The sequence below is a fragment of the Coregonus clupeaformis genome, chromosome 4 (assembly GCF_020615455.1).
Source record: "Coregonus clupeaformis isolate EN_2021a chromosome 4, ASM2061545v1, whole genome shotgun sequence".
NCBI lineage: Eukaryota > Metazoa > Chordata > Actinopteri > Salmoniformes > Salmonidae > Coregonus > Coregonus clupeaformis.
In genome coordinates, this window is record NC_059195.1 from 11,380,855 (window position 1) to 11,400,495 (window position 19,641).

The following is a 19,641-nucleotide window of genomic DNA, read 5'->3' on the forward strand; positions in this document are numbered from 1 at the left end:
CAGATTTCTTTGAAAACACCTTAATTTTAATATTTCAATGGGTTACAATGCTTTCTCTAACAAAGTGCTGGAATTTCCCATGAAAGGTAGGGGTTGGATTTTGGACTACTCAACCTAAAGAAAGAACATGAAAAGAACAAAAGCGCCATCTTGTGGTGTGAACTGAGAATGGAACGTAAGAACAAACCAGTAGGCTACATTCCCAGATACTCTATTGTGAGGGGATGCTCTACTGTGAGTAGTCTGGATACTACATTAAGCCTCTGATAATATAATTATTAGAACTATTAGCATTCAGCAAGTGGACAAATACTAAATGCAGGCAAGATATTGGTTCATGTCAATCTGTGAGATGGAGTACAGGAAACTATTGTGGGACCTGATACCAATGGTAGTGTTTTTAGGGAAACAAAAACAATTATTATTATAATTTTATTTTTATTGCACACAAGAAAATACAAAACAAATGAAAAGAGCATGTGTGCAGGAGAGGTTTAAAAAAAATGAGAGGCTTGTAAGGCCTTTCAAATGTTTATAGAACAAAAACAATTAATGCAAATTATTGAGGCTAATTAACTGGGAATCAAATATCCCCCCGGAAGCAAAAAAGTTATCATATGTAATGGATCCATGTGAGTTGTGAATGATATGGCAGACAATGTTCTTCCTGGTTGAAGGCCTAGTTTCATCATTATGAAGGCTTATACAGCACCTTTGGTGATTGAGATGTTTATAGTTCAAGGAGTCTTTGGGACATAGGCCAGAGCCCTATGGACCCTGGTCAAAAGTAGTACACTATATAGGAAATAGAATGCCATTTGAGACACAGAATAATGTCACTTACAGAGGTTTGACGGACTAGTGATTGTCCCCAGCACAAGGTGCACCTGTGTAATGATCATGCTGTTTAATCAGCTTCTTGATATGCCACACCTGTCAGGTGGATGGATTATCTTGACAAAGGAAAAAAATGCTAAGTAACAGGGATGTAAATACAGTTGTGCACAACGTTTTAGAGAAATAAGCTTTTTGTTTCTGGGATCTTTTATTTCAGCTCATGAAACATGGGGACCAGCACTTTACATCTTGCATTTTATATTTTTGTTCAGTGTATATGAAATGCTTAATGGCTGATTAAAGCCAGACCACCATTGTACGTGTAGATATGCAGGAGATTTATAATCTCTCGAACTGACAGTCATTAAGTGAACCATCTCAGTGCTTAGTTAAGAGATAAACTGCAAACTTAAATTTAGTCTGGATCGTTTTTTATCTGACTTGTACATTGTTAGGGGAATTGTAGATAATAGACCATTAAATGAAGCTGGAGTAAAAACCGAGTTTATGCATGTGTATATTTTTCACACAAATGGAACAGATGATACAAAGAGAAAAAAGGGAAGTCATTGATTTCAAATTAATTGTGCAAAGGTCTCCCTGATGGGTGCCATCTGTCAAAACAAGCTGTACGTTCAGTAAATCTAATCATAATTAATTAAACGGCTAACAAATGACATACATCATAGTTAACACAGGGAGAAACTACTGCAAGAACTGTTATGAAACAAATTAGGTTTAACAATGAAAGAAAATTACATCACATAACTAAATATTACACTAATTTCCGCAAGCCATATTTCTTAATGAATTCTCTAATTAATTTAATTCACACATTGTGCATAATTTGGCGCTGAAAATGTCAGTGGGTCAGACTTAACCATATTCTTGCTGGCTGTCTGTTTCAACAAGAGACATATTAGCAAAACATGACCTCTATGTAAATTACATAGAACAACTGTTGTCATTTTAATTCCGAGGTCTGATTAGCATGTCCTAAAGATATCATACTATATTTCTTTCAATTTTACACATGCCAGTGTCAAATTAAGAGCTTCAGTAATGTTTTCTGCATAATCCCTCTCAGTTTTAAAGAAAATGGCTTCCAGTAAACAAGGACAACCTAGAGCATATTCAGAATTTAGTACTGTACCTTTCCCTATAACACAACATAGACTGTATATTCTCCTTGAACCAAAAAAGCCAATCTATCCACCCAATAATTACTGCATGTTTGTGGGTGCCGCAATAAAATATAAAAAATGATTACATGAATAACTTGTCCAATGAATAGGACATATAAACTGACACATGCATTGTGAGGCTTCAGGGCTTTCCTGGGACCAATAATTTAGCCAAGCCTCTAATGAAAGCCCATGTACTGTGGCTAAGGGCCATGGGCGGATTGGCCATCTGGCAATTCTGGCAAATGCCAGATGGGCTGGACCATGTTTTAGTTGGGTGGTCTGGTCGAAATTGACACACAGAAATATATTTTTTTATATCAAAATAAAACATGAAAAAGGTGACATGGCCGGCAGCCACTGGGCCTGTTAAGATTTTGTTTAAAAAAATATGATTCTCGCAATTTCTCTGTTATACTAATCTATAATGAGACTCTGGCTGATCAGTGCAATTTACCCTTCTCAATCAGTGGGAAACGGAAGGATGGGCCGGCCGAGGTCACGCAAACACACATTCAAAGTTAAACGCGGCATCAGCAAAGAGACCTGCTCCTACTCTCATCAGTAAGACAGCCAAGGTCATGGATCGTAAAAAGAAGTGTGCCTATCAATGTAGAAAGAGCACATTCTATATAGTCAACTCACTCACATCGTCCTATTTTGGGGGCGGCTAAAACCATGATTTGGTCAAACAGTAAAGTGCATTATCCTCATGATTCTTGTAATGAAAGTGTCTGCCCTGTGCCTGTTTCGCTGTGATGATCGAGCCACTCTCCTTTCTCCCCATGTGCTTAATAGAAAAATGTGTTCTGATCGTATAACATTTCTAAATGCAATTGCGGGAAAAACACAGCTTTGGAAGCTTCGTCCCCTTGTCACTGTCGAAGAGAGTATTGTCTCAGCTTTCTGTAGGTATAAAAATGTTTTCTCAACTCTCAGTATTCAGCTCAATAGCAACTATATTACAACAAAGATATGATATGGCTTTGAGATATGGAGCGGCAGGGCACGAAATGCGCACCGGCCATTGCGAGGGCATAGGCCTATAGCTCTCATGGGTAGTATCCTACAACTGCAAAGTTTTTTTGGGACATTACATTTACTGTTGGATGAATACATGGCTACTAGCAGTGGGAAGCCTATTATATTTAGAGTTAGCAATCTAGTTCATGAGTTTTGACTTTCCACTTCCTCGGGAGGGGTTGGTGGCACAAACAGTGAAGTGGGCTGGTGTGGATAAAAATGCCAGGGCCGAATTCTTGTCCCAGTCCGCTCCTGCTAAGGGCAGGCACCAGGGCAGACATCACAACACCCATCCCGCCTGCCTCCCCGCTCTCTCTCTCTCCAAATGTTGGTGACACTTAATGTTCTGGATGGACCCAATAGGGCTCCCAAGAGATGCCTGCTGAAGAAGTGAAAACCCGTTGTTGCCTCCCCTTTGAACGATATGGCAAAATGTATAATACCCAAAAGTCATTATTTTTCATGAACAAACATAAACAATAACTAGTAATGCTGCATAGTTCTAGAAAGAAATCACCTTTCTGATAAAAATGGATATAGATGTATTAGGTGTACCCACTTTTGAGGACACAAGCTCAAGTACAGAAATTATGAAAATATAAAAAATATATATATATTTTTTTCCTATTCAACAAAAGTGAAGAAATAGGGCTTGAAATTACTGAAATGCTTTCTAAATATAGTAACAATCAAATTATAAACGACTTACTATAATATTTCATCCTTTTTTAGAACTGTTAAAAAATATATGATCATATTTAGTCATATTTAACTAAAAATTAGGGGTTCAACAAGGGTTCTTCTAAGATCTTCAAAGTTCTTCGAAGAACCTTAGGGTTCTTGGCACTAAAAATTGCACCCAAAGGGTTCTTCCAATAACCTCATAGGAGGTGGGGTTCATCGAGGAACCTCCTTAGTTGGTGGGGGTTCTTGCAGGAACCTAACTGCCCAACTGAAACATTTAGATTTGAATTTGAAAGGACAGCAGGTGCAGGCACTTAACTGAAACATTTAAAGATCTCCTCAATTTAAGGTAAGGTTTGTCCCTTGTATGATCTAAATTGATATTGTTTTCTGATGACACTATCCATCTTTTCATATTCGTGCAAATCTTTCTAAAACAGAAAATGGACACAATTCAATGGATATCAATCAACAAAGAGGTAAGAATATGTACTGTAGGCTATAAGAATATGTTGAAGGCTAGCTGTATTGGGCGCAGATGACTGAACTGCTCACTTTTGTGTCTGTGTCTGTAGGTATACAGACGAGGAGGCATACAAAGGTATGTCAATTGGTATTGGTATGTTATGCAGATCAGATATACCATCATCCTCCCTTACCTCTACAATGAATATCCCATAGGCCTCTACATTATGGACAAGGTATGTGTATGAAAACCATTATTAAAACAGTTTTTTTCATTAACATTTACCACACAAACCAAGGTATGAATACTGTAGTGTGCATGTTTTATTAATCGTCTGTATAACTACTATTTTTTGGATTCACAGATATCACCCTCCCTACACCTCTGATGAATATAACAGGAAACCTGCTCGATCACCATGCACTGCAAAATCATTCTGGCTATGGATATGGAGAACATCAACTCATTAACATCAACATGCCAGAGGATATACCCATTGGACTTCGGGCTCTGCTGGGAGTTTACCTCATATTTTTATTTTTTTATTCTGCTTTGCCATTAAAATCATAATAAACATTGACAACTAAAATATTGTGCTATTGTTGTTATTGTTAAGCATATTATTAATAATAATATTAATAGGGGCGGGGGGGCGTAGTTAAAAAATGAACCCCAAAAGGTTCTTCAAAAGGTTATTCGAGGATCCATTAAAAGGGGTTCTTTGAATAATCATTTTAAAGAGTTCTTCAAAGAATTTACAGGGGTTCCCCCACAGTTTCAATTTCAAGAACCCCTAAAGGATCCTCCAGGAACCTTTACTTTTTAGAATGTACAGAGCATTTTCTGCCACGCCACTATTTGAATGTCTGTAGACTCCTTACAACTTCAACTTTACGATATCAATTATTTAGTCCCGCTGTGACCAGTATTATATCACAGCGAGATGAAACCACGGCTGCTAGATTCGCTAGACTGTCTCCGTCGCTCAGAGGGAGGACAAATCTATTCTGTGTCTGGATAGGCTAGAAAATGTGACACGTGACTCCCTATGCAAATGTAGGGTGTGAAACCTGACACTTCAAGTCAGCTCTGCTGACATAGTGGTACACTCTAAAAATTAGGGGTTCAACAAGGGTTCTTCTAAGATCCTCAAAGTTCTTCGAAGAACCTTAGGGTTCTTGCACTCTAAAAAGTAAAGGTTGGATCCTTTAGGGGTTCTTCAAATTGAAACTGTGAGGGAACCCCTATAAGTTCTTCAAATAACTCATTTTAATGGATCCTCGAAGAACCTTTTGAAAAACCTTTTGTGGTTCATTTTTGAACTACCCCCCCCACCCTATTATTATTATTAATATGCATAACAATAACACAATATTTTTGTTGTCAGTATTTATTATGATTTTAGTGGCAAAGCAGAATAAAAAAATTAAAATATGAGGTAAACTCCCAGCAGAGCCCGAAGTCCAATGGGTATATCCTCTGGCATGTTGATGTTAATGAGTTGATGTTCTCCATATCCATAGCCAGAAGGATTTTGCAGTGCATGGTGATCGAACAGGTTTCCTGTTATATTCATCAGAGGTGTAGGGAGGGTGAAGTCTGTGAATTCAAAAAAATAGTAATTATACAGATGTTTAACAAAACATGCACACGACAGTATTCATACCTTGGTTTTTGTTGTAAATGTGAATGAAAAAAACTGTTTTGATAATGGTTTTCATACACATACCTTGTCCATAATGTAGAGGCCTATGGGATTTTAATTGAAGAGGTACAGTAAGGGAGGAGGATGGTACATGTGATCTGCATAACATACAAATACCAATTGACATTGGTTCAGTAATCAGTAATCTGCACCCAATACAGCTAGCCTGCAACATATTCTTTTAGCATACATATTCTTACCTCTTTGTTGATTTATATTAATTGAATTGTGTCAATTTTCTGTTTTAGAAAGATTTGGACAAATATGAAAAGATAGATGGTATCATCATAAAACAATATCAATTTAGATCATACAAGTGACAAACCTTACCTTAAATTGAGGAGTTAAGTGCCTGCACCTGCTGTCAGTTGGGGCAGTTAGGTTCCTGCAAGAACCCCCACCAACTAAGGCGGTTCCTCGATGAACCCCACCGCCTATGGGGTTCTTGGAATAACCTTTTGGGGGCAATTTTCAGTGCCAAGAAACCTAAGGTTCTTCGAAGAACTTTGAGGATCTTAGCAGAACCCTTGTTGAACCCCTAATTTTTAGAGTGTGAGTGCATGCATTCTGGAGAGAGACACCCCATATCTTCGCCACACACCCCTCCACTTCTTCTTGTTGCAACATTTTAAACTATACTCAAGACACATTAACTTCACACATATTTTAGATGCTCATCACTGACAGCCGCAACTCAAACAGCTAGACCTATTGCCACAGAGCCCTACCCAAATTGCGGCTTCCCAAATAGGCGTAGGTCTACACACTTGTGATTTGAAACAATCCACAGCAAAACACATTTTTAAGAAGCTAATGATACTCTGTGGCTTAGTCATGCTCCATGGTGAAGTAATTTACTTCAGGGGAATCCAGCATCCTAACAGTGCACTGTGCACCCGCTAACTTTCCTTTTCAGAGAAGTGTATATAATAACGAGATGCTCATGTCTCGCCCTAACAATGGGACTTTTTGTCCCAAAGGCGGGAAGGCAGGCAACAAGTTTAGGTCTGCATATTATGCACATAAAAACGCATTGTCTTTTTCTGGACAGATTTAGGCGAGAGTGAGCCCTGTCATTTCGCCTCTTCCTCTCTGCTGAAACTATGTTACCGGAGAAAGCAACCGAGCGAGCGAAACAGCGTCCCTCTATGTAGCCCATGTATCTGATGCTGTCTGGCCGGAAATAGTATGATATGCCATAAACTTTTGGTACAGATAGCATCAGATACATGGTCTACACATACTGAGACAGAGGGGCGCTGTTTCGCTCGCTCGGATGCTTTAACTGAGATTGATGCGTCTTTCTGTCCGCGTGCGTCTTGGTCAAATAAATTATCAATATTTCAATATTTTATTTGGACCGGCAAGGAGGTACGGTAGGGCTGGCCAGGCCTCCTAAGGCCCGCTCATAACGCCGGAACTGGGCCACACCCTCTTCCACGCCACCTTTCCTGTGTGCTAAAACAGTTTGCATACAATTAAGCTATCTGTCCAATCACTGTGTGTGCTCTCAAAGTGCAAAGTTGAAATATGTCGTAGACGGGAGGTACCTCCACGACAGAATAGGGCTAAGAATTGAATGGATGTCTGTGGCTTCGCATTCTCTTCAAGGAAATATGATTTCACTTTTCATTCAAAGACATTAGGAGAGGGCAAGTAACAAAATGCAAGATAATTGCACTCCCAGAATAGTGGACAGCGCATGGAAAAACTACTTGTGATACATTGTAACATTTAGGGAAGTAAATGGACAGCATGGCATTTCACAAGTAAGTTTTACTGATAAGTTACATTGTTGCGTTTGTGTTTTAATGTTTTTGTTTCAAAATGCATACTAGTTCAATGAAGGATATTTGACAGAAGATTCCGACAGAAGTTTGGCCAAAGCAATCTTCTCGGCGTGGAATGCCACGCAGGCAATAGCCTACTACTACTACCCAAAGTAAAGAAACGAAGTTGAATGGGGGTTCATAAGTAGGCTATGACCCGCGCATGCATTAATAAGATATTGTGACATTATATCTAGATTTAGGCCTACTAAAATGAGGGCGATAAAGATAAGGAAATACTTTAGGGGTAGTGGGAGGGTACTTGCATTTGTTTTCATTGCATCTATTATTTGGCTACTGTTCGATATGGCAGCGCTTCGCCTGTCATTAAATGATGTTAACAGCCAACTTTTAAAAGAAAGCGTAGTAAAGGAAAGGCAGGCTGTCAGACAGCAGGCCACGAAACGTACCAAGTCAGTGCATAGGGGGTTTAAAAATCCAGTACAGAGAGTAGACTTAGACCTGGACGAGGCAGGTAATAAAGCTCCACTCCAGAATGAAAAGAAAGTCCTTGAAGTGTACAGAAAGCGAGGACCCGCTGTCAAAAATTACCCACAGTTTAAGGACAAAGTAAACTCGCATGAGCAAGAAGGGGGGAATGCCCAACCAAAGTTAGAACATGGAAATGCTGTCATCTTTAAGCATAACCAAATCGAAGTTGTACATCATGTCACAGTACAATTGAGTGTGCCTTTGAATACGAAAGCACCTGTCAAAGATCCTTCGCCTGTCAAAGATGTGTCAAAAAAGGCAGTGGACTTGGTGCTAGAGGATAAGAAAGCAGGACCTACGGAGAGGGATAAGAAAGTGGCATTCACTGCAGCAGTAGGCTCGAACTTTACCAAAGTGCCACCTGGTGTTCAGGAAGGAAAACATGTTGAAACCCCTACCTCAAAAAATACAGGAGAGAATGTAGAGCAAAATATAGGCATAGTGCAAAAAGGCAAAGAAAATATTGACTCCAAGACAAAGGAGAAAGTCAAAGACTCACTTGAGCCTGGCAAACAAGAAAGCTTTATTAAAGACAAAGTTGCAGTCGACTCCACAGTTAAACCTGTCAAAAAGGATGTACTAAAAGGAAAAGAGGTGGTTGTCAACAAAGAGGACAAACGGATCAATGAGCTTGATAAAGGTAACGCTGATGCCCTAAAGGAGTCCTTACCACCTACAGCAAAGCTGAAACTCCAAGGAGTTCCCACAAACTCCACAGTTGTTCGAAACACAGGCGTCCACAAAGTGCTGGCATTAGACATGACCCAAGCGCCTAGAGATGCCAATGCAATTGGGCAATTTGGGCAAGCAGCCATGGTGCCCAGTGACAAAGAGCAGGAGGTGAGGAACCGTTGGAACGAGGGCCATTTCAACGTGTACCTGAGTGACCAGATCCCTGTGGACAGAGCCATCCCAGACACCAGACCTCATACGTGAGTCACACAGTTGGCTTGACCACACCATTAATACTCACTCACTCCCACACTACTGTCACTCATACGGTATACTAATGGTTAGTATTAAATAACCTCTCTTGCCATTGTGTTTTTCTCCAGGTGTTCTGAGAGTGTGGTCCATGATTACTTGCCCACCACCAGTGTGATCTTCTGCTTTGTGGACGAGGTGTGGTCCACTTTGCTCCGGTCTGTCCACAGTGTCCTCAACCGGTCTCCACTACACCTTCTCAAAGAGATCATCCTAGTGGACGACTTCAGTACCAAAGGTAAGAATGGGCAAAGGCTATGGAATTTTTTAGATATATAAAATGTAATGGGTTGTCTGTGGGAGGGGCTTTCCTGGTAAACAGTACAGATGGTGTAATAGGAATTTCCAAGTGAACAATAGAGAACAGCAGTCACAGATTTAGTCAATCAAAAATCAACAGGTAGACACCTACGGCACAGAAGGAGAGCAAATGTCTAACTGGCCTCTTGGAGACAGGCCCTTTTATATACTAATCAGACAGCACCAAATGTTCTGTAAACACCAGCCTGAGAAGCGTGTAGGAAGTCAATAACAAAAAAGGCAGTGACTAAAATAAAGTACAATAAAATCAGTGTGTTCTCAGTCCTTGTACCTCCAGTCTGGTGTCAATCACTAACAACAGATACTACAGAGAATAATCCATAACATTCAGCAAGTCTAGTGATCATCAACCTGCACCTTGAGTTTCACAAACAGAACACTGGAAATTATGTATATTACAGGAAGGGAAAATATATAAATATGCTAAACTTTGTGTTAAAGTGATGCAGTTTTGTATAATTTCAGCCAGTAGTTTTGAAAGTAGTGCTCACAAGCCAAAACAAGTCCCTGAAAATTGAGCACAATTGTGTACGTCATCCATTTCGTATGATATGTTGCGTCCAGCAATTCGTATGACATGTTACGATTTCCAATTTGTACAATATGATACGAATTTGTAAGTACTTTCACTATGAAAGGGACGAGCGTGCAACTCACATGAAAAAAATATTGAAAGTATTGAATGTAAGGATTGCGTGGCTTTCTCCGCCAGGTGAAGATTACAGATGTTGTATTATGTATGTATTATGCCGTACATTGACACGTGGAGTCCAAAACATAAGGTTTAAAAAAATACAGACGTAGTTTTCAAAATCCTGTTCAATCTCTTTAATCGCTATAAACTGAATATTAACTTTATTAATCTTGGAGACATCTTAAGAGTTTTTCCTGAACAGGTGATGTCACACTGTGCCCAAATTACTTATAGCGTACAATTAGGGCCTGGAGTTTTTCCTGGTCAGGTTTCATGGTCGGGAGGATAAACTCAGGGCCCTAAGCTTACTTGCTCTCATCCACTGTCTCAGAATATCTCAAGGACCATCTGGATGTGTATATGTCCCAGTATCCCAAAGTGCGGATCGTCCGTCTGAAGGAGAGGCAGGGCCTGATCCGAGCTAGGCTTGCAGGAGCCGCCATTGCCAAAGGTAACCGACCACATCCTGCTGTCACCACTTTTTCTTTCATTGTTTGCTGTATAAACAAAATATCCTATGCAAAAAAATCTCAATCCTGTCCTCCCATACATGTGGCAGTCAAGCGTCCCTGTGGTTTTGTGTTTGTCTTCAGCGGGTTTGTTTGCATTTCTCTCAGGTGACGTTTTGACCTTTCTTGACTCGCATATCGAATGCAATGTGGGCTGGCTGGAACCTCTGCTGGAGAGAGTGTACATGGATAGGAGGAAAGTGGCCTGTCCAGTCATCGAAGTCATCAGTGACAAGGATATGAGGTAATGTGTTATTACCATTATACATTATGCCTGCATTCCAGAGCCCCATTGGCCCAGGTCAAAAGTAGTGCACTATATAGGGACTAGGGTACCATTTGGGACACCTCCTGGGCGATATGGACAAAAATGCATATCACGATAAATTGACTGAATTATCAGATAACTAATGATAAGTTGAATGATAAATGAATAACATTAATGTGCATCAGTTACTTTTTTACATTACTTTGAATGCTGTAGCTATCAATTGTCCCCTTTAGCAATAGCCCATAGTATCAGCCTTATTCCAGTTAAAACTTAAAATTTTCTCTAGTGTAGGCTGCTTATCGTAATTATTGATATGTGTAAAATGTCCTCGAAGTAGTCGGTTCGGTCAGTGTTGATCATTTTCGGTTTATGGTCCCAGTTCTAGTTTGAGTTATTAATCAACCTTATTGTCCAAATTTGGTCTGTCGGTACCCTGTGGGGGCACAATGTCTCATAGTGATATTTCTGAAGGTCTATGCACCTAGAGTGGGCCGTTCTGGCTCGGACGACGCTCACTTAGCTGACTGTCCCTAGTGTTGCAAAATGTGTGACAGCAATGGTAGCTTTCTGTGTGTTACCTACACATAATATATAATTAGAAAGCTTAGATTCACAGCTATCCATCTGACACATTTTCTGACTATTTAGTCAACAGACCTTTGACCTTAAGGGTTCATATTGGAATTACCTGTATTGGTGTAAAAAAAACTGATAACCCTAGAGTTTTCTCAGCTTTTTTTTTTATACAGCCAGGTTTGATGCAACATCCTGTTTACTGGAAGTCAGTCTTTGTAATGTTGATTTCAGGCTCCTGTGTGATTTAATCAGATTCATCTGAGTTTTGTGCATTTAATCATGCATTATTCATCCAGTAATGTAATATTTGGTTAATGATGTTTTGTGTTTTTACAGCTATGTGTTGGTTGACAACTTCCAAAGAGGGGTGTTCAAATGGCCCTTGGTGTTTGGGTGGAGCACGTTATCAGAGGACACCATCAAGAAGAATCACATGAAGGATTCAGATCCTATCAGGTAATGCTGTATTTCATTACACCCCTCGTTATTAGTTGCAGATGAGTTCAACAACATAAGGGCCCTGTTCCAAAACTTCACGAATGTATTCTTCCTTCCTCATTTCCTTGAGGTAATCATCGATCTATACGTGACTGGATAGATCAAAGCTAGGTTACGCCAACTTATTACTTTCACCAATCCAACCAATAGAGATCAGAGATTACTTAAAGGAAGGAAGGATGCAGGATGGAAGTATTCCAACAGGGCCAAGGTCTGACTCATATCCTGATTCCTCTGTGAGAGTTGATAAGACCATGGAGGAATGTTGTTTGTGAGGAAGTGAAGAATACAATCTTTACGCGCTAACTGGGTTGTATTCATTAGTGCACACTGTAGCAAAATGTTTTGCAACAGAAAACGAAAACAAGCATTTCTTATTGGACATGTTCAGGTAGACCTTCCCTGTTTCAGTCATTTTCTTCCGTTTTGTGTCTAATGAATATGACCCTGGACTGTGTGTTTTGTTCCTCAGATGTCCCGTCATGGCAGGAGGCCTTTTCTCCATCGATAAGAAGTACTTCTATGAACTGGGCTCTTATGATCCTGGCCTGGACGTATGGGGTGGAGAGAACATGGAGATCTCTTTTAAGGTAAGTTGTATAGTCGTGGTCGAAAGTTTTGAGAATGACACAAGTATTGGTCTTCACAAAGTTCGCTGCTTCAGTGTTATGAGATATTTTTGTCAGATGTTACTATGGTATACTGAAGTATAATTACAAGCATTCCATAAGTGTAAAAGGCTTTTATTGACAATTAGATTAAGTTTATGCAAAGAGTCAATATTTGCAGTGTTGACCCTTCTTTTTCAAGACCTCTGCAATCTGCCCTGGCATGCTGTCAATTAACTTCTGGGCCACATCCTGACTGATGGCAGCCCATTCTTGCATAATCAATGCTTGGAGTTTGTCAGAATTTATGGGTTTTTGTTTGTCCACCCGCCTCTTGAGGATCGACCACAAGTTCTCAATGGGGAGTTTCCTGGCCATGGACCCAACATTTTGATGTTTTGTTCCCCGAGCCACTTAGTTATCACTTTTGCCTTATGGTAAGGTGCCCCATTATGCTGGAAAAGGCATTGGTCGTCACCAAACTGTTCTTGGATGGTTGGGAGAAGTTGCTCTCGGAGGATGTGTTGGTACCATTCTTTATTCATGGCTGTGTTCTTAGGCAAAATTGTGAGTGAGCCCACTCCCTTGGCTGAGGAGCAACCCCACACATGAATGGTCTCAGGATGCTTTACTGTTGGCATGACACAGGACTGATGGTAGCGCTCACCTTGTCTTCTCCGGACAAGGTGTTTTCCGGATGCCCCAAACAATTGGAAAGGGGATTCATCAGAGAAAATGACTACCCCAGTCCTCAGCAGTCCAATCCCTGTACCTTTTGCAGAATATCAGTCTGTCCCTGATGTTTTTCATGGAGAGAAGTGGCTTCTTTGCTGCCCTTCTTGACACCAGGCCATCCTCCAAAAGTCTTCGCCTCACTGTGCGTGCAGATGCACTCACACCTGCCTGCTGCCATTCCTGAGCAAGCTCTGCACTGGTGGTGCCCCGATCCCGCAGCTGAATCAACTTTAGGAGACGGTCCTGGCGCTTGCTGGACTTTCTTGGGCGCCCTGACGCCTTCTTCACAACAATTGAACCTCTCTCCTTGAAGTTCTTGATGATCCGATAAATGGTTGATTTAGGTGCAATCTTACTAGCAGCAATATCCTTGCCTGTGAAGCCCTTTTTGTGCAAAGCAATGATGACGTCACGTGTTTCCTTGCAGGTAACCATGGTTAACAGAGGAAGAACAATGATTTCAAGCACCACCCTCCTTTTAAAGCTTTCAGTCTGTTATTCTAACTCAATCAGCATGACAGAGTGATCTCCAGCCTTGTCCTCGTCAACACTCTCACCTGTGTTAACGAGAGAATCACTGACATGATGGCAGCTGGTCCTTTTGTGGCAGGGCTGAAATGCAGTGGAAATGTTTTCTGGGGATTAAGTTCATTTTCAGGGCAAAGAGGGACTTTGCAATTAATTGCAATTCATCTGATCACTCTTCATGACACTCTGGAGTATATGCAAATTGCCATAATCAAAACTAAGGCAGCAGACTTTGTGAAAATTAGTATTTGTGTCATTCTCAAAACTTTTGACCACGACTGTAGAGCTGGGCGATATGGACAAAAATCCATATTATGATAAATTGCCTGAATTGGTACGATAACTAGAACAATACGTTTATAACATTAATGTGCACCACAGTAAAAAAAAAAAAAAAAAGATCCTTTAAACCAGGGTTTCTTAAACCAGTGTTCACCCCCCCTCATCATCAAGCTTTGATTATTTTAATCAGCTGTGTAGTGCTTGGGCAAAAAACACAACGTGTACCCAGGGGGGCCCCAGGACCGAGTTTGGGAAATCCTGCTTTAAACTACTACTACTACTACTACTAATACTAATACTAATCAATTATCCCATTAACAATCACCCATATTAGCAAACTTATTTCACATTTCTCTAGTATAGGCTACTTATTGTAATGAATGATTGATAAGTGGTCGGTAATTGTCGGTTTATCGTCCCAGCTCTAGTAATTTTGTCTCATTTCCCCCTCTTTAGGGTTAGGGGTTAGGGTTAGGGTTAGGGGTTAGGGTTAGGGTTAGGGGTTAGGGTTAGGGTTAGGGGTTAGGGGTTAGGGTTAGGGTTAGGGTTAGGGTTAGGGGTTAGGGGTTAGGGTTAGGGTTAGGGTTAGGGGTTAGGGTTAGGGTTAGACTGTTTGCAGATCCATTTCAATAAGAGGTTTGTTATTTGACAACCTGTTCTACGATTACACAGTTAACTGCCCTTATCTCTGACTCATGATCAAGGCCCAGGCTGCTTCGCAAATGGCATCCTATTCCCTATATAGTGCACTACTTTCAACCTGAGCCCTATGAGCAAAAATAGGGTGCCATTTGGGATGCATCTCAAATGGTCTGATCACACCCTATAATGTTGATTTTGCAGATTTGGATGTGTGGAGGTGAGATCGAGATCATCCCGTGTTCCCGAGTGGGCCATATTTTCCGAGGCGAGAACCCGTACAACTTTCCCAAGGACAGGCAGAAGACGGTTGAGCGTAACTTGGCTAGGGTGGCAGAGGTGTGGCTGGATGAGTACAAAGACCTGTTCTACGGCCATGGATACCTCCATCTGCTGGATAGGAGTTTCATCGACATCGGCAACCTCACAGACCAGATCGAACTCAGGAAGAAGCTTGAGTGCAAGAGCTTCAAATGGTACCTGGATAACGTGTACCCAGACATGGTCGCTCCGCTGGTCAAAGCTGAGGGGCTGGTAGGTGTACTTTTTAATATTAATAAATAATAGTCTTGATTGGATTTACAGTATATGGTGCTTTTACAGAAGCTAAAAGTGTTTACATAGTATGCACCTTATTGCTGCAGTTTATAACTACATTTGACACACTTATAATCATTGTCTTTATTGATTGACTGATTGATTTATTAATCAGCAGGAATACAGTTTTTGCTTTTAGGCTGTTTAGCTTAGAATATATTGCATTGGTGCTCTTTTTCTGCCAAACAATTGTTACTCTTACTTTGTTTATTTTTCCATTAAATTATCCCTCATCTTGATGCTGAAAGACAAATGTACTTTTCTTCTGGGGGGGATGTTTTCTTGTCTCCTCTCAATGCCTCTGCAACGCAGACAGAGATGTCAATTGTCCTCTTATCTGAACAAAGAGTGACTGTCTCTTCAGGCTTGTGACAGTTCTCTGTCAGCATTGGTTGAAGGCACAGAATGGGGAAAAAAAGGAGAAGCCTTTCTACTGTCAATATCGCGCGGTGACACTACCCATGGAAGCAAATGTTATGACTGCTCTAGGCATTGTCATGTAATGTTATACCTGTGATCCTCCTTTGCTAGGTTTTCAATCGTGGAGTCAGAAAATGCCTCGCTCTGCAGAAAGGCTCCCTTGCCTTTGAGAAATGTAATCTCAGCAAGCTGGTAAATAGTTCCCCATTTGATATGAAATGCATTTTTTTATGCCTATAACACATTGCATAGCTCCAGATGTGTGCTCACTATGGAATTCCTGTTTAATTCAACACACACCCAAACAGTCTTAAACCCCATAGTTATCATGAAGTCTAATTCTATGTCCGACACTAAGGATGCGTCCCAAATTACACCCTATTCCATAGATGCACTATATAGGTAATAGACTGCATCCCAAATGGCACTCTTAACTCTCCACTCTGTCCCTAAACCTTAGAGTCAACACTTCAATTACACCTGGATGAGGCACGTTCGCCAGAAGGATGTCTGTGTCACTGCTCAGGGCAAAGGGACCAGTCTGGTTCTGCAGCCATGTGACAACACCAAGCCACAGCTTCGCTGGCTCCACAAGGCCTCCAACTCCGCTCTGGTAGGTTCGCTTTACAATGGGGGGCCTTCACCTCCTCTCCTATAGTTGTTTTCTGAATATTGGTTTTGAGAGAGAGCCAAGCCAAACTCTTGGGAGGATAGTGGAAGTTGAGAACTGCTTCTTTATTGATAAAACCAACCCCTTTCGGACTGTAGCTTACATCATGGTTCGTACATCAATTCACAACACCTTGGTTGGAGTGGGAGGTAGCAGCAGTGTTCCTTTCAGTTGCTGGATGAAAGTTACCATAATGCACATGGTGATTCGGTAGTATTTCCCTGTGTTGTCTTTGCTCAGGTGGAGCACCTCATAGCGGAGCATACTCCCCGGCGTATGTGCCTGGAGGCTGGGGCTCTGGATGACAGCATACAGCTGAAGGAGTGCGAGCCTACCAGTCCCTACCAGAAGTGGCAGTTCACACACTACCACACTGTGTGATGGGAGTACAGGGCTACAGCACTGTTCCTACATTAGAGATTGACACTCAAGTACTTGACTGTACTATATGCATTTGGATGTGGTCAGTGTATTTCTGCAATAGGATATGCATGGTGCTGCTAGTATGTTGGTGTAAGGGTGGTGTTGGGATGTGCAATGTTATTTTTCTCTTCTTTTTATCATGATCAACCTTCACTTGGAATTTGAATTTTGCATGACTGAGGCCCCGGAATGATTTGAAAGGGCAGCTATTACACAATGTAATTACGGTGTTGTATTTGGTGGCATAGTTTACTGATGTAGTCTATACAAATAATATATATATAAGCTCTGTGGTTTACTCAAATTACTGTGAGCTTGTAAATAGAGGGTGTGACTCTCTTTAGTTTTATAGCCTACAGTTTTCTCGCCATTAGTCAGCACCTCTACTAACTTTTTTGGGTGTGTGTACCAGCTCATGCTTTTCAATAGTGTACTGGTGTTTCACTTTTTATTGAGATCTTTGGTTTTACATGCATGTTCACCAGATTTGCAAAAAAAGAATTATCATGCCTTGGCAAATCAATCACGAATGTGCCTTGATTATTTACATGAGGACTTGTACCAAATATTATTTTCTGCAGATGTCCTCCATATTTTAACACTCCATTTCACCGCACAATTGACCATATTTCTTACTGTTTCGGTGCCAAATGGCAGGATATTTTATGGCACTTTGAGTTCATGTAAATACGTCTGTTCTGTCCATGTACCGTTTTCACTGTTTGAAATACCATTTGATGTACAAATTGAAATGCATGCAGTGTGTATGAGCCTGTGTAGGCATTACATATCACAGATGTCTTTAGCGAAGCTATCTGACATTTCTTTATTGAGATAAAATAGAATTGCATTGTTATGAGTCAGCTCCGGGTTGAAGTTTCCCCTAGTTACAGATCTAGTATCAACATCCCCTCCCCCAATCCTAACCTCAACGATTGTGGGGAACATTTTAAACTGACCCAAGATCAGTGTCTAGGGGCAACTTCACCCTACACCTTATGGCTCACCTGGTATAATAAGAGCTGCTTGTTTTTTACTATATGCGTGCAGGTTTAGTACATACTGTATGCACATTTATTTAACAATATTGGGGACTGTTGATGCCAAAGATGAACAATGTGATTTTCTTTCTCCAAACTCACAATGTTAATTTCCTGTAATTAATAGATATTAAAGATCATTTTATTCGGTTTTCTTTTTCCACTTTTATGCAACAGATATTTCACGAGAACATGTACACTCTTCACTGTACTCATGGAAATATTACAGTATGGAAAGGTATGTCTGTTACAGAGTTTTAGGGGTTAACCTTTTATTAGTTGGTTCAGTTCTTATAGCCTAACGTGAACTACTGTGTGTATATATACAGTGGGGGAAAAAAGTATTTAGTCAGCCACCAATTGTGCAAGTTCTCCCACTTAAAAAGATGAGAGAGGCCTGTAATTTTCATCATAGGTACACGTCAACTATGACAGACAAATTGAGAAAAGAAAATCCAGAAAATCACATTGTAGGATTTTTAAATGAATTTATTTGCAAATTATGGTGGACAATAAGTATTTGGTCACCTACAAACAAGCAAGATTTCTGGCTCTCACAGACCTGTAACTTCTTCTTTAAGAGGCTCCTCTGTCCTCCACTCATTACCTGTATTAATGGCACCTGTTTGAACTTGTTATCAGTATAAAAGACACCTGTCCACAACCTCAAACAGTCACACTTCAAACTCCACTATGGCCAAGACCAAAGAGCTGTCAAAGGACACCAGAAACTAAATTGTAGACCTGCACCAGGCTGGGAAGATTGAATCTGCAATAGGTAAACAGCTTGGTTTGAATAAATCAACTGTGGGAGCAATTATTAGGAAATGGAAGACATACAAGACTACTGATAATCTCCCTCGATCTGGGGCTCCACGCAAGATCTCACCCTGTGGGGTCAAAATGATTACAAGAACGGTGAGCAAAAATCCCAGAACCACACGGGGGGACCTAGTGAATGACCTGCAGAGAGCTGGGACCAAAGTAACAAAGCCTACCATCAGTAACACACTACGCCGCCAGGGACTCAAATCCTGCAGTGCCAGACGTGTCCCCCTGCTTAAGCCAGTACATGTCCAGGCCCGTCTGAAGTTTGCTAGAGTGCATTTGGATGATCCAGAAGAGGATTGGGAGAATGTCATATGGTCAGATGAAACCAAAATATAACTTGTTGGTAAAAACTCAACTCGTCGTGTTTGGAGGACAAAGAATGCTGAGTTTTCATCCAAAGAACACCATACCTACTGTGAAGCATGGGGGTGGAAACATCATGCTTTGGGGCTGTTTTTCTGCAAAGGGAACAGGATGACTGATCCGTGTAAAGGAAAGAATGAATGGGGCCATGTATCGTGAGATTTTGAGTGAAAACCTCCTTCCATCAGCAAGGGCATTGAAGATGAAACGTGGCTGGGTCTTTCAGCATGACAATGATCCCAAACACACCGTCCGGGCAACGAAGGAGTGGCTTCGTAAGAAGCATTTCAAGGTCCTGGAGTGGCCTAGCCAGTCTCCAGATCTCAACCCCATAGAAAATCTTTGGAGGGAGTTGAAAGTCCGTGTTGCTCAGTGACCGCCCCAAAACATCACTGCTCTAGAGGAGATCTGCATGGAGGAATGGGCCAAAAT

General features: G+C 40.9%; 1 protein-coding gene across 1 annotated transcript; it reads left to right on the forward strand.

The window, feature by feature from the left end:
• The first annotated feature begins 7,365 nt into the window (after positions 1–7,365).
• Positions 7,366–18,167, forward strand: LOC121551769 (polypeptide N-acetylgalactosaminyltransferase 5). The gene is made up of 10 exons (XM_041864501.2): positions 7,366–9,152; positions 9,276–9,442; positions 10,551–10,670; positions 10,837–10,972; positions 11,912–12,031; positions 12,546–12,663; positions 15,070–15,399; positions 15,994–16,074; positions 16,343–16,495; positions 16,793–18,167. The coding sequence occupies exons 1-10, from the start codon at positions 7,942–7,944 to the stop codon at positions 16,931–16,933; spliced, it is 2,577 nt and encodes an 858-aa protein (XP_041720435.2). The 5' UTR covers positions 7,366–7,941; the 3' UTR covers positions 16,934–18,167.
• The last annotated feature ends 1,474 nt before the right edge of the window (positions 18,168–19,641 follow it).